We start from the raw sequence: 15,590 nt of genomic DNA, 5'->3' as shown, positions 1-15,590 counted from the left end.
ACAATGTTCCAAACATTGACACAATGAAAGAAGCCGCATTCTGAAATGACATTCAGTTGCAGGCTGTGGACTCTACCTATCTATAATATTGTAGTTTAAAAGAAAAAGCAGAGAGCAAAGTGGATTAGAAGGAGAGAAAAGGGTCAGAGGGGAAATGGTTTTCAGAACGTGGAACAGTACAGCACAGGAACAGGCTTTTCAGCCCACAATGTTGTGCCAAACCAATTATATTAGTAATCAAATAGCCAACTAAATTAATCTCTTCTGTCCACACAGTGTCCATATCCTTCCTTTTCCCTCATTCATGTTTTTTTTTAGTGTGTCTTAACCACCACCCCAGACAGTGCATTCTAGGGACCCACCACTCGCTGTGAATGAGGCAAAAAACTTGCCCCTCAACACCTTTGAACTTGCCCCCTTTCACCTTAAATGCTATCCTCTGGTATTAGACATTTCAACCCTGGAAAAAGGGTGCTATCTGTCTACTCTGTCTATGCCTCCCATAATCTTATAAACCTCGATCAAATCTCCACTCAGCCCCTGTAACTCCAGAGAAAACAACCCAAGTGTGTCCAGCCTTAATGAAGGGTCTCACCCTGAATCATCGACTGTTTATCCATTTCCATGGACTCTGCCTGACCTGCTGAGTTCCTCCAGCACTGTGTGTGTTGTTCTGGATTTCCAGCATCTGCAGAATCTCTTGTGTTTACTATTTTCAATGTATATGTCCTACCCCTATTTGACTTCCCAAATGCATCATCTTGTACTCGTTGAGTTTAAGTTCCATTTGACCTGGGTTCTGCTGGAGCCTTCGACAACCTTTCTTGCTATCCACAACACCACCAACGTGCAGACTTGCCGATCATACCTGCACCCGAGTTGTTACTGTATGTCGCAAACAGCCGAGGTCCCTGCACTGATCGCTACAGCATGCCACTCTTCACAGAAAGGCAGAAATGAGAATCCCTTCAGCCTTTATGCTGTGAAAGGGTTAGAGATGGGAGAGAGTGCAGGAATCTTCACCATCCTCACAGTCTGGAACCTCAGCCCCGGGAGCCTTGCGTTTATAGATGTAGTTTATACTCTGCTCACCTTACATCTATAGTATCTTCAATGGTGGTCTGTGCTACTGAGCTGGTTCTGTTCTAAACAATACCAGGTGTTAAATTACTGCACGATCAGTAACCGTTGTGCACTGTTGTCTATTTCAGCCTGTCACTTTGTATGGTTCGTCCCTGTATAAAGGTGTGGTCCCTTCAGGCCAGCCGTTGGAGATCGATGGGGCCAGCAAGCCTGGCCTGGTAACCGCTAATGGACTGGTGCTCTTCGGCAATGATGGAAACATGGTAAGATTGTCCTCTCAGGCTCACGATGCTCTCTTTCCCTCTGACAGTGTCGATGTTTGTGAAGTCCTGAAGAATGTCAGGACATTATTGTGTTCTCCAAAAACACTTTAGCTGAAAGTGATTGAGGCCATCTTATTGAGAACAAACAAATGCGTTTGGCACTAGTGAGAGTTCCAGGCATCACTTAATGTATTTATCCTGAAGGCTCTTTCTGAAGCTGTGTTTGTAAAAGTATAAGGAATAAAACAGTGAGTTCTTGGTCGCTGTTTTTTTTTTAAAAAAAGCTCAACATCAAAAAAGAATTACCAAAAAAAGTCAAAATGTTTCTAAATTTGTTCCTGCTGCTCAGCAGTGCCTGCCTCTCTTTGCCATCACTGTAGTCCGGGTACCTGGTGATCACTGGGATAAAGATGGCTCACTGGGTTTGGTGTATGGGGCTTTACATCATTGATGTGGAGAATGAAAAGGCTGTATCAGTATTCACTGTAAATGCACATTGCACAGGTTTAGAGAAACGAGGTTGACTGCCTGTGATTACCTGGTCTGACAGAGCCTGTTTGAAGTTTTAAGGGCCCACCTCGGCATTTGGTCCTGGTGAGTGGGCTGGTGGTATGAGAAGTGGTCCTCTGATTGCTCTTAATGACTCTTACAGTTGATGGTTAGAAACCTTCAGTTTGAAGATGGGAAGATGATTCCGGCCTCCAAATATTTCTCTGCTGGTGATGCAGTCACTCTGGAACTGACAGACGAAGAGAAGAAAATTGCTGAAGATATAAGGGTAGGTTTTGAACTTGTTCGTATCTGTTGCAATGTCAAGGAGACCTGTGAATTCAGTTCCCCACCAGCTGGATTTGAGGGTGATCCGATCAAGTTGTGAATGTCTCCTGAGATAGGAAGGGGTCCCTGAAGTCCTGTGTGAAATGTGATGAGTCAGTGAAGAGCTGAGGTGTGCTGGTGTCCCAACCAAACTCCTGCCTGACTGACTTCTGTGTCCATGGTCCACACTGGAGCAGGCAATACCCTTCAAATATTTCATAACATGTTTTTGGAAATGTTTGAAATACTTCTGTCAAGTTTGGCAACAGAATTTAAAAAATAAATTTGAATTTCTGAGAAAGCAGCTGGTTAAACAGATGAAATTGGGTTGATATCCTCAAGGTGACATTCGGGCTGTATACTCTCATTAACCTTGCTTTTTATTCAAACATTAACCTTCACATCTTGAGTGCTCCAATTCTGTTTTTTCAAATTTAGAGATCTAGCTTTGGACCTGGCCAGCCCAAGGCACTCAATTACACCCGTGTGACCAATTAACTTGTCTTTGGGACAGAGGAGGAAACCGGAGCAGTCGCAGAGAGAGCAGCTGAACTTCTCTCAGCAATCCAACCTGGGTTGCTGACATCACACTAACCATGCTACAGTGCCGCCCTGAACAGTAATCGATTCTTGTAGTAGTGTTACACGACAGTGCCACCCTGAACAGTAATCGATTCTTGTAGTAGTGTTACACGACAGTGCCACCCTGAACAGTAATCGATTCTTGTAGTAGTGTTACACGACAGTACCGCCCTGAACAGTAATCGATTCTTGTAGTAGTGTTACACTACAGTGCCGCCCTGAGCAGAAATCGATTCTTGTAGTGTTACATGACAGTGCCACCCTGAACAGAAATGGATTCTTGTAGCATTACGTGACAGTGCCACCCTGAACAGTAATCAATTCTTGTAGCGTTACACTACAGTGCCGCCCTGAACAGTAATCGATTCTTGTAGTAGTGTTACACGACAGTGCCGCCCTGAACAGTAATCGATTCTTGTAGCGTTACACTACAGTGCCGCCCTGAACAGAAATCGATTCTTGCAGTAGTGTTACACTACAGTGCCACCCCGAACAGTAATCGATTCTTGTAGCATTACACTACAGTGCCACCCTGAACAGAAATGGATTCTTGTAGCATTACATGACAGTGCCAACCTGAGCAGTAATCTATTCTCGTAACATTACATGACAGTGCCGCCCTGAACAGTGATTCTTGTTTATTCCCAAAATAACGCTTAGAATAGGGTCATGGGGGGGGGGGGAAATACTCTTGTAGTGATCCCAGAGCTCCCATGCTCCCATGAATCTCCTGCACTTTCTCCAGGAGATTCTGCTGGCGTTGGTGTGACAGTGGAATGAACTGTCAGTGATTGTGCTGTTTTTTTTGTTGCCAGTTTGCAGGGAGGGCAGGGATTGTTGTTTCATCTGCTTATTGCCTGTGGCTGGAGCTGGACCAAACTCTAATATAATCATTCTGTGGAAAAGCTTGTGTGCATTAAGTTTCAGTGCTGTGTGTATGTGACACCAACCCCCACTCTGAACGTTTCCCCCTGTCCCTTACCAAGAGCCTGCTGGCAGGAGATGTCACTGACACTAAGCACACTGCCACCTGCCAGGCTCCTTGTTGAGCTAGGTTTCCTCAGCGGTGAAGCCAAGGGGGAAATGTAACTTCAGACGTAGGATCAGTTTCTACACATACACTTGTCTTGTCTTCATGCTCTCTCGACCTCTACACTAACTCTGTGATGTCAGGCTGCTTGATTGGCACTGACACTGGTTGCACAGATTGTGCCTCCAGTTTACTGTCTGTATTCTCTGCTATTCCCCCATCCACATTGTGTCATGGTCACAGATTCCATCCTCCCAGGCCACTTGCAGAGCTGATCCAGCCCCTCGTGTCATATTTCACCCTAATCCTGAATCTGTTCCATTACATGATGAATTGTTCCATCTCTGTAGAGGAGGAGGGTGCGACTGCTCGTTAGTCAATGCAGGCGATGAGGGCTAACCCAGCACCAAATGTTATATGCCTGTTGTTGGGTGATTGTTATGAACTAGTTTTTGGGAAAGCAGATTGCTTTCATAAGTTGTGTTTAATATCAGGAATAACAAGAAATCCCAAGTGTCCAGGTTATGTTTGGGAATGGTTACATGCCCTCTTGGAATTAATGGGGGATTGCACCAAAACTTCCCTTAAAGCTGTGATGTGAGATGCAAGCTGTTATTTGTAGGATTGTCCTTCAGAATGGATGATTTTTCAATGTAGTGTTTTGTTTTCGCTCCAGGCTGTCTGGAAATCCATCCTCAGCAATGTTGCTGTCATTGAGGATTCCACAGACTTTTTCAAGTCTGGAGCAGCTTCTATGGATGTGGTCAGGTAACCTCCTCCCTCACTTGGTCCACATGTTTGCGTGCTGAAGACACCTGTCGCATGAAATGGCTGACCCGTGAAATCCCATTTTCCATTTGCGTGTTCCGTACACCAAACACCTTTTGCTGTTCTCCATGGTGGGTGTTTACAAGTTTTCATGATGTAATTTCTGCAACTAGCAGATTTTCAACAAATACCATAAGGATGGCCAATCGGATACCCGGGGTGGAAGTGAATTATCACAAATGTGATGAATGTGGCCTGAGAGATCATTTATAAACTCAGTAGGACTGTTCATTCTAACAACCAGTTAACCTTTGCAGAAGTGGAAAAAAGTCTGCAGATGCTGGAAATCCAGAAGTAACACACAGAAAATGCTGGAGGAACTCAGCAGATGAGACAGCATCTCTGGAGGGGAATGAATAGTTGATGTTTCAAGAAGAGTCAGGACAGATGAAGGATCTTGGCCCGAAATGTTCACTGCTTATTCCTCTCCAAGACACTGACTGGCTTGCTGAGTTCCTCTGGCATATTGTGTTTTATTCTTTACTGTATGCCAAGGACAAATATGGAATGTTACACTTTAACTGGAAGTGTGACCATGAAGGCATCTTAGTAACTGTGTGGAGGCTTTTAATTCTCAAGAGAAAAGCTCCCTCTGAGGTGTTGCAGTAAATGAACTGGTGGCAATGTTCTCTGCCTAGGTTGGTTGAAGAAGTCAAACAGAAATGCAGTGGCCTCCAGCTGCAGAACGAAGATGTTTATATGGCAACTAAGTTTGAGGATTTCATCCAGATAGTTGTGCGAAAGTTGAGAGGAGAGGATGAGGAAGTGGAGCTGGAGGTAGATTATGTAAGTACCACAATGTGTGGGGGGGGAGGGCGGTTGTAAACGACTGTGGGGGGGGAGGGCGGTTGTAAACGACAGTGGGGGGGGTTTGGGCGGTTGTAAACGACTGTGGGGGGGGAGGGCGGTTGTAATTGCCCTTCATTGGTGCTGTGGTGAAAAGGACTGAAAGCTTCAAGTTCCCAGGAGTGAACATTACCAGCAGCCTGCCCTGGTCCAATCTTGTTGATGTCATGGCCAGGAAAGCTCGCCAATGCCTTTGCTGCTTCAGGATGCTAAAGAGATTTTTCATGGCTCCATCGACCCTTACCATCACCATAGAAAGCATCACTGTTGTGATGGGTTGATCTGTATGACTTGCAAGACAAGTTTTGCATACCATTCATTCCTCGATAGGACAGCCTTGGTACACATTGCAATAATAAACCATTTCATTAATCCACTGTTCCTAACCTAGTCTGGTCTAAATGCAGCCTGCTTCTTGGTCAACGTACAGGGTGGATCATTAATGTTGGACTTGTCACAACCTATGAGTTATCAAACAAAACAGTAGTGGCATCCTAAAGAAAATACAAAAAGTCGATCCTAATTGCACTCATTCCTCGCCTGGTGTATTCCGTATCCACAACCTTAAGGAAGAGGACGACTCAGTTGCGTCCTCGCAGACCGACATACTGAGGATCTGCAAGTCCATAAGACCATAAGACAAAGGAGCAGAAGTAGGCCATTCGGCCCATCGAGTCTGCTCTGCCATTTTATCATGAGCTGATCCATTTTATCCTATTTAGTCCCACTGCCCCGCCTTCTCACCATAACCTTTGATGCCCTGGCTACTCAGATACCTATCAATCTCTGCCTTAAATACGCTCAATGACTTGGCCTCCACTGCTGCCCGTGGCAACAAATTCCATAGATTCACCACCCTCTGACTAAAAAAATTTCTTCGCATTTCTGTTCTGAAAAGGCGCCCTTCAATCCTGAAGTCATGCCCTCTCATACTAGACTCCCCCATCATGGGAAACAACTTTGCCACATCCACTCTGTCCATGCCTTTTAACATTTGAAATGTTTCTATGAGGTCTCCCCTCATTCTTCTAAACTCCAAGGAATACAGTCCAAGAGTGGACAAACGTTCCTCATATGTTAACCCTCTCATTCCCGGAATCATTCTCGTGAATCTTCTCTGTACCCTCTCCAACGTCAGCACATCCTTTCTTAAATAAGGAGACCAAAACTGCCCACAGTACTCCAAGTAAGATCTCACCAGCGCCTTATAGAGCCTCAACATCACATCCCTGTTCCTATACTCTATTCCTCCAGAAATGAATGCCAACATTGCATTCGCCTTCTTCACTACTGACTCAACCTGGAGGTTAACTTTAAGGGAATCCTGTACGAGGACTCCCAAGTCCTGTTGCATCTCAGAACTTTGAATTCTTTCCCCATTTAAATAATAGTCTGCCCGTTTACTTTTTCTGCCAAAGTGCATAACCATACACTTTCCAACATTGTACTTCATTTGCCACTTCTCTGCCCATTCTTCCAATCTAACCAAATCTCTCTGCAGACTCTCCGTTTCCTCAGCACTACCGGCCCCTCCACCTATCTTCGTATCGTCAGCAAACTTAGCCAGAAAGCCATCTATTCCGTAATCCAGATCGTTGATGTACAATGTAAAAAGAAGCGGCCCCAACACTGATCCCTGTGGAACACCACTGGTAACCGGCAGCCAACCAGAATGGGATCCCTTTATTCCCACTCTGTTTCCTGCCAATCAGCCAACGCTCTATCCACGTATGTAACTTTCCTGTAATTCCATGGGCTCTTATCTTGTTTAGTAGCCTCATGTGTGGCACCTTGTCAAAGGCCTTCTGAAAATCCAAATATACAACATCCACTGCATCTCCCCTGTCTAGCCTACTGGTCATTTCCTCAAAAAATTGTAATAGGTTTGTCAGGCAGGATTTTCCTTTAAGGAATCCATGCTGAGTTCTGCCTATCTTGTCATATGCCTCCAGGTACTCTGTAACCTCATCCTTGACAATCAACTCCAACAACTTCCCAACCACCGATGTCAAGCTAACAGGTCTATAATTTCCTTTTTGCTTCCTTGCCCCCTTCTTAAATAGCAGAGTGACATTTGCAATCTTCCAGTCTTCCGGAACCATGCCAGAATCTATTGACTTTTGAAAGATCATCGCTAATGCCTCCGCAATTTCCACAGCTACTTCCTTCAGAACACGAGGGTGCATTTCATCTGGTCCAGGAGATTTATCGACCTTTAGCCTATTCAGCTTCCTGAGTACTTTCTCTGTCGTAATTGTGACTGCGCACACTTCTCTTCCCTGCCACCCTTGAGTGTCCGGTATCCTGCTGTCTTCCTCAGTGAAGACTGATGCAAAATACTTGTTCAGTTCCTCTGCCATCTCCTCATCTCCCATTACAATTTCTCCAGTATCATTTTCTATCGGTCCTATATCTACTCTCACCTGTCTTTTACTCTTTATATACTTGAAAAAGCTTTTAGTATCCTCTTTGATATTATTTGCTAGTTTCCTTTCATAGTTAGTCTTTTCTCTCTTAATGACCTTCTTGGTTTCCTTTTGCAAGGTTTTAAAAACTTCCCAATCCTCTGTCTTCCCACTAATTTTTGCTTCCTTGTATGCCCTCTTCTTAGCTTTAACTTTGGTTTTGACTTCTCTTGTCAACCACGGTTGCATCCTTTTTCCACTTGAAAATTTCTTCTTTTTTGGAATATACCTGTCTTGCACATTCCTCATTTTTTGCATAAACTCCAGCCACTGCTGCTCTGCCGTCTTTCCCGCCAGTGTCTCTTTCCAGTCAACTTTGGCCAGTTCCTCTCTCATGCCACTGTAATTTCCTTTACTCCACTGAAACACCGACACATCAGATTTCGGCTTCTCTTTTTCAAATTTCACAGTGAACTCAATCATGTTATGATTACTGCCTCCTAAGGGTTCCTTCACCTCAATCTCTCCAATCACCTCTGGTTCATTACACAATACCCAATCCAGTACAGCCGATCCCCTAGTGGGCTCAACAACAAGCTGTTCTAAAAAGCCATCTCGCAGACATTCTACAAATTCTCTCTCTTGAGATCCAGTGCCGACCTGATTTTTCCAATCTACTCGCATGTTAAAATCCCCCACAATTATCATAACACTGCCCTTCTGACAAGCCTTTTCTATTTCCAGTTGTAATTTGTAGTCCACATCCCTGCAGCTGTTTGGAGGCCTATAAATAACTGCCATCAGGGTCTTTTTACCCCTGCGATTTCTTAGCTCAACCCATAAAGATTCTGCACCTTCCGATCCTATATCACCTCTTTCTAATGATTTAATATCATTTCTTACCAATAAAGCCATGCCTCCCCCTCTGCCTACCTTCCTATCCTTCCGATACACCGTTCTTGGACGTTCAGCTCCCAGAGACGTGCATCCTTTAGCCAGGTCTCAGTGATGGCCACAATATCATACCTGCCAATCTGTAGCTGTACAACAAGGTCATCCACTTTATTCCTTATGCTGTGTGCATTTAAGTATAACACCTTAAGACCAGTGTTTGGTACTTTTCGCTTTGATTTCACTGCAACTTTATTGCACTTCAACTCATCCCAATGGCTACACATTTGCCCCATCACCTGCCTGTCTTTCCTGACATCTTTACTGCTCACTATCTTAGATTTATTTCTGTTTTCCCTTTCCTCCGCTCTATCATTCCGGTTCCCATCCCCCTGCCAAATTAGTTTAAACCCTCCCTAACAGATCTATTAAACTTTCCCGCCAGGGTATTGGTCCCCTTCGGGTTCAGGTGTAACCTGTCCTTTTTGAACAGGTCATACTTCCCCCAGAAGAGATCCCAATTATCCAAGAATCTGAAGCCCTGCCCCCTACACCAGTCTCTCAGCCAGGCATTCATCTGCCTGATCCGACGACTCTTGTCCTTCTATGCCGGTCTGTACGACGAAAAGGCCACAGAATCCACAGCCTCCCGCAACTTCCTGTTGTCTATCACGCAGGTCTTAGACAACGGCAAGCGGGAGAGTCTGGATCAGCCACTGACCCTGGACTAGCTGACAGGCTCCATCCGTTCCTTTGAGTCCAGTAAGACTCTCGGAAGTGACGGCTTACCGGCTGAGTTGTACTCGGCTCTGTGGAACTGGATGGGCCCAGATCTGCCGGAAGTGTACAACGCTATGCTTCTGGCTGGCAGTATGTCAGAGTCCATGAGGAAGGGCATCATCACCCTCATCTACAAGCAGAAGGGGGAAAGGGAGGACATTAGAAATTGGAGACCCATCTCTCTCCTGAATGTGGATTACAAGATCCTGTCCAAGGCTATCGCCAACAGGGTCAAGTCTGCTCTAGGACAGATGATCCACCCGGACCAAACCTGCGCTGTACCGAGCAGGAAGATCTCAGACAGCCTCACGCTGTTGAGGGATACCATCGCCTCTGTGCAGGACAGGGGGGTGGACGCCTGCCTGGTCAGCTTGGACCAGGAGAAAGCCCTCGACAGGATATCGCACACGTACATGACGGACGTGCTCTCCAAAATGGGATTTGGGGAGGGAATCCAGAATTGGATCAGACTGCTCTACACAGACATCCGTAGTGCAGTCCAGGTCAACGGGGGGAAAACAGACAGCTTCCCCATCAGGTCTGGAGTCAAGCAGGACTGTTCCCTCTCCCGTCTTGTTTGTCTGCTGCATTGAACCCTTTGCGGAAGCCATCAGGAGGGATGAGGATATAAGAGGGGTGACGCTGCCAGGCAGTGGAGGGACCCAAGTGAAAACCTCCCTGTACATGGATGACGTCACCGTCTTCTGCTCTGATCTGAGGTCAGTTCGCAGGTTGATTGGCACCTGCGAACAGTTCGAGCTAGCGTCGGGGGCCAGGGTCAACCGCACGAAGAGCGAAGCCATGCTCTTTGGCAACTGGCCCGACCGATCCAGTGTCCCCTTCACCATCAGGTCTGACCACGTGAAGGTGTTGGGGATCTGGTTCGGAGGGGCGGAGGCGTGCAACAAGAACTGGCAGGAGCGGACTGCCAAGGTGAAACAGAAACTGGGACTGTGGGGAGGGCGCTCCCTGTCGATAACGGGCAAGAACCTGATCATCAGGTGTGAAGTGCTCTCAGGGCTGCTGTACTTGGCGCAGGTGTGGCCCGTCCCCTGCTCCTGCAGCTCGGAAATCACCTGAGCTGTCTTCAGATTCGTCTGGGGATCCAAGATGGAGCCGGTGAGATGGACCGTCATGCACAAGTCCCTGGAAAATGGGGGCAAAAACGTCCCCAGTGTCGCCCTCACCCTGATGGCCAGCTTTGTATGTGGCTGCATCAGGTTGTGTATAGAACCCAGGTATGTGGGCACCAAGTACCACTATGTGCCCAGGTTCTACCTGTCGCCCTGGCTACGAAGGATGGGTCTGGCCCCACTCCCGCGCAACACCCCAGTCAGCTGGTCGTTGCCAGCATACCTGTTCTTCCAGGAGAACGCCTTTGACCACAGGGCCATCAGGCAGTGGTCGGCACGTAATGTCCTGCAGGCACTGCAGGAGAAGGACGTGATGGACACAGTGGGGTGGTTCCCCGAGCAGACAGTCCAGTTCATCTGGCAAAATGCCTCATGCCAGATCTCACCAACAGGCACCAGGACCTCGACTGGGTGAGAGAGGCCCTCCCAGTCAGATCCCACCTGTACGCCCGGAACGTCGTCTCCACACCCCACTGCCCACGGGAGGACTGCAGTGAAGAGGAGTCTGTGACCCACCTCTTTGCACACTGCCAGTTTGCAAAGAGGGTGTGGAGGAGGATGGACGGGCTGGTGTCACGTTTCATCCCAGCAGCTGCGTAACAGAGAACTCTCTGATCTACGGGCTGTTCCCGGGGATGCACATGGAGACCAACATCTGGTGCTGCTGGCAGATCATCAACTCGGTGAAAGACGCTCTTTGGTCGGCCCGAAACTTGATGATCTACCAGCACATGGAGATGTCCGTGGGAGAATGCTGCCGACTGGCACATTCTCGGATGCACTGAAACTCGGTGCTGCCACCACAAGGGCCCGGTGGGGAAGGACCACGGTATAGGTTTCTTCACCCGTGGGAGTGGGAGGGGTCGGGTGGCGGGGAGTATCCCCCTCAACAATGATGTGGTAAGGTGAACAACTGGAGTGCCACGTGGGTGGCCATAAGTATGGATATGTACTGACTATAATGGAAACGTATGAAAAGGATGGAAAGTTATTGAATGGTTTATTGTATATAATTTTATTTTTGAATAAAGTATATTTTGAAATTTTTTTAAAATTCCATATTTTATGTGAGGACTGTTTATTTGAAAGGTCTCAAGTTTCCAGGTTCTTGTTCAGTATCTAATTATTCCATAAATTCTGACAACTAGTGAGTTTCTCCAGATGCTCCTGAGATGCCTTTGTGGTAATTTGAGATGTTTGTTACTCTTTCAAAGGTTACAATGGATGTAAATAACATGACTGTGAAAATGCCTCACCAATGCTTTATTGATGGCCGTTTTATCAACTCCGAGGACGGGAAGACCTATAACACCATCAACCCTACAGATGGCTCAGTGAGTAGTGAAGCCCAGCCAGATGGCAAAGTCAGCCGGGGTATTTTGTGAACAGTATTGTGGGAGCTTGAACCCTGCACAATCCATCGCCTCTCCTCCTTTGTAGCAATTAGTCAAACTCAAAGTTCTTTTCTGCTCAGGTTTTTGAGCACCTGTAAGAAGATCACTGAGACTGAGTTCTGGAATGACTTCAAATCGCAACGGATAGTGATTATCAGTATGTGACCTTAACATTATACCTGCATTATCCCATTCTGAATGTTTTCATGTCAATAAACATTTCAATACTTCGCCACTAGAAGGCAAGCATATCTCTGCTCATGATGAAACATCTGATTCATCCAATTAGAGATGTATCAGGGACATTTAAGAAACTCTTAGACAGGCAACTAGATGGTAGCAAAATGGAGGGTTATGTAGGAGGGAGGGGTTAGATTGATCTTGAGTAGGATATGAAGTCTGCATAACATTGTGGGCTGAAGGGTCTGTATTATGCTGTATGTTCTATAATCAGTATCACACCCCTTCACAGGTCTCAGTACTTGATGGGCTTCTCATTTTCAGTAGCCACATTTCTTCCATCATGAAAATTGTTCCAGATACCAGTATCTCTGCCCGCACTCTTACTGAGGTTTGTTGCTTCAGCTGTGCTGTGTGGCCCTGCATAACAGAACATCCCACTGTTTTCCCTTCTCTCGGCATTACCAGATAGGAGTCATCACTAACTTGAAAAAGATATTTCTTCTGTTACATGCTGTCTACCTGTATCAATCTCCTAAGAGCCATAAAAAAAAATTAACCCCAAAATAGAAAAGCAAAAATTACAGGTGCTGAAACTCTGAAATGAAATCAGAAAATGGCTAGCACGAGAGGGCACAGTTTTAAGGTGCTTGGAAGTAGGTACAGAGGAGATGTCAGCGATAAGTTTTTTTTATGCAGAGAGTGGTGAGTGCTTGGAATGGGCTGCCGATAACAGTGGTGCAGGTGGATATGATGGGGTCTTTTAAGAGACTCCTGGACAGGTACATGGAATTCAGAAAAATAGAGGGCTATGGCTAACCCAAGGGGATTTCTAAGGTAAGGACATGTTTGGCACAGCTTTTTGGACTGAAGGGCCCATATTGTTCTGTAGGTTTTCTATGTTTCCAAAATGTTGGAGATGCTCAGCCGTGCAGCGTCAATGGAGAGCGAGTCAGATATCATTCCAGGATGAAAGATCATTGACTCGTTTTGTCTCTCTCTGCCTGAACTGCTGCGTGTCCAGCATTCTTTTTCTTCACATTCGTAGAGTTGTAGACAGAACAGGAGCAAACCCTTTGGCCCAACTTGTCCATGGCCACCAAGTCCCATTGGCCTGCATTTAACTTGTATCTCCTTAAACCTTTTCTATCCATGTACTGTACCTGTCCAAATACCCATCGCTAGCACTGGCATACACTGCACTTCCTGTGGACAAAGTTGACCCTCAGGCCCTATTTTAGGTCTTTCCCCTCTCTCCTTGAATAATGGCATCCAAATGAATGTTGACTCTCCACTTCCAAGCACAGAAGCTGCCTGACTTGCTCAGTTCTTTCAGCATTTTTTGTCTGTTAAACCTGCGCTCTCAAGTTTGACTCCCCAAACGTGGGACCATTCACCCTCTGTCCCCTGTGATTTTGTAAATCTCTAAGATTACTCCTCAGCCTCCTTTGGTCCAGAGAAAAAAATCCCAGCCAATCCAGTATCTCCTCATTCCTCACATCCTCTATTGTCTGTAATATTCCTGTCAATCTTTTCTCCACCCTTTCCAGCTAAGTCACAGCCTTCCGATACTGTGGTGACCATAAATGCATGTGATATTCGGGGTGTGGAGTTTAACCGATGCTTACAACCCGTGAACCTACAGCAATGTCAGTCTAAAGGTGTACATTCATTATTCCTTGTGCCAGGTGATCTGCCAAGTGTCCTATTCCTCAGTTGCTGATGTTGATAAAGCTGTGGCAGCAGCTAAAGATGCATTTGAGAATGGACAGTGGGGGAAGATGAATGCACGAGACAGAGGGAGACTGTTGTATCAGTAAGTGTAAGATTCTCCCGTTTTATGTGTGGTGTATCAGTGTGTTACTTCCTCTGGTTTTCATTGGTTGCCTTGAAAATTGGGATGTGGTGAATGAAGTCATGCAAATGGGTGTTCGATGTGGTCGGACAGTGCAGCCCCACTGACAGGCTATCAATCCATGGCACCTTGACTCCATTTTACCTCCAATTTTCTTTCACCTGCACAGTGCTTGCGAGTACCAGCTTGAGAATTAATTTGAGCTTGACGTCTCAAAGTGTTTGTTATGTGGACCGGGGGGATTGGCTACCTTCCAGTTGTCAGAGAAGTGTACGCTGGGCCAAGTACCCGGAGGAGAAGTCAGGTCACCCAGATGTTGCAAGTGGCTCTGTCTCCAACTGGTGTACGTTTCCTCCCACTTATACTGGATCAGGTTGTAAAATTGTTTCTTGCATTACATTGTTGTGCTTTCAGTACATTGGAAGTACTTACAAAACTTCACTTTGCTTCCTTTCACCTCTGCATAAACAATACATTCTGAACATGGAGAGACAGTTGTACAAGAAGCCATTAAACCTGAAGTCCATACCTCTCCACCAGTTACAGCATAATCTACCCTCGTGTTCTACCTGCTGCAGTGACCGACTGACCCATCAACCTGCACATCTTTGGGATGTGGGAGGAAGCCAGAGAACCCGGGGGGAAGCTGGGGAGGACGTGCAAACTCCACACAGAACCAGAGATCAGGATTGAACCCAGGGTCACTGGCACTATGAGGCAGTGGCTCTACCTGCTGCCTCAGTAACAAGGATGCTTTAGAAATATTGGTCACAAAATCTGCATGAGGGAGATTAGTGTGATCTCCTGAAGGTGCCTACGCAAACTGCACGAAAGGATATTTAATGCTGAGCACAGGGAATTCATCATTCCAAGAGCACGGTGGGGAATATCAGCTGCCTCTGGTAGTAATGGTGAGCTGTGGTGTGTTTACTTGCAGGCTGGCAGACCTGATGGAGGAGCACCAGGAGGAACTTGCCACCATCGAGGCCATTGATTCTGGGGCTGTCTACACTCTTGCCCTGAAGACACACGTTGGAATGTCCATCCAAACATTCAGATATTTTGCAGGATGGTGTGACAAGATTCAGGTAAAGTAAACAGTTGCTGAAGGCAATGTTCTCTCTGGTAACTGTTGCTCGTATCCAAACCATTTAATTAAAAGCCGCACACATAAAAGTTGCTGGTGAACGCAGCAGGCTTCCTCTGGTTCCTCCCCCTCCCCCTTTCTTTCACCCGAGGCCTCCCATCCCATGATCTTCTCGTATCCCTTTTGCCAATCAACTTTCCAGCGCTTGGCTCCATCCCTCCCCCTCCTGTCTTTTCCTATCACCTTGGATCTCCCCCTCCCCCTCCCATTTTCAAATCTCTTACTAGCTCTTTCTTTCAGTTAGTCCTGATTAAGGGTCTCAGCCCGAAACGTCAACTGTACCTCTTCCTAGAGATGCTGCCTGGCCTGCTGCGTTCACCAGCAACTTTCATGTGTGTTGCTTGAAATTCCAGCATC

General features: G+C 46.4%; 1 protein-coding gene across 1 annotated transcript in view; it reads left to right on the top strand.

Moving 5' to 3' along the window:
• Positions 1-15,590, top strand: part of aldh1l2 (aldehyde dehydrogenase 1 family, member L2) — a 171,051-nt gene that overhangs the window by 57,176 nt on the left and 98,285 nt on the right. The window contains exons 7-13 of the mRNA XM_063072229.1: positions 1,212-1,346; positions 1,999-2,124; positions 4,451-4,542; positions 5,241-5,388; positions 11,872-11,991; positions 13,920-14,047; positions 15,024-15,174. Of these exons, the coding sequence (XP_062928299.1) occupies positions 1,212-1,346; positions 1,999-2,124; positions 4,451-4,542; positions 5,241-5,388; positions 11,872-11,991; positions 13,920-14,047; positions 15,024-15,174 (900 nt within the window). The remainder of the gene's footprint in view (positions 1-1,211; positions 1,347-1,998; positions 2,125-4,450; positions 4,543-5,240; positions 5,389-11,871; positions 11,992-13,919; positions 14,048-15,023; positions 15,175-15,590) is intronic.

This window comes from Mobula hypostoma, chromosome 20, assembly GCF_963921235.1.
Source record: "Mobula hypostoma chromosome 20, sMobHyp1.1, whole genome shotgun sequence".
Classification (NCBI taxonomy): domain Eukaryota; kingdom Metazoa; phylum Chordata; class Chondrichthyes; order Myliobatiformes; family Myliobatidae; genus Mobula; species Mobula hypostoma.
The sequence above is the reverse complement of the archived record's forward strand: the minus strand, read 5'-3'. Positions and strand labels throughout refer to the sequence as shown.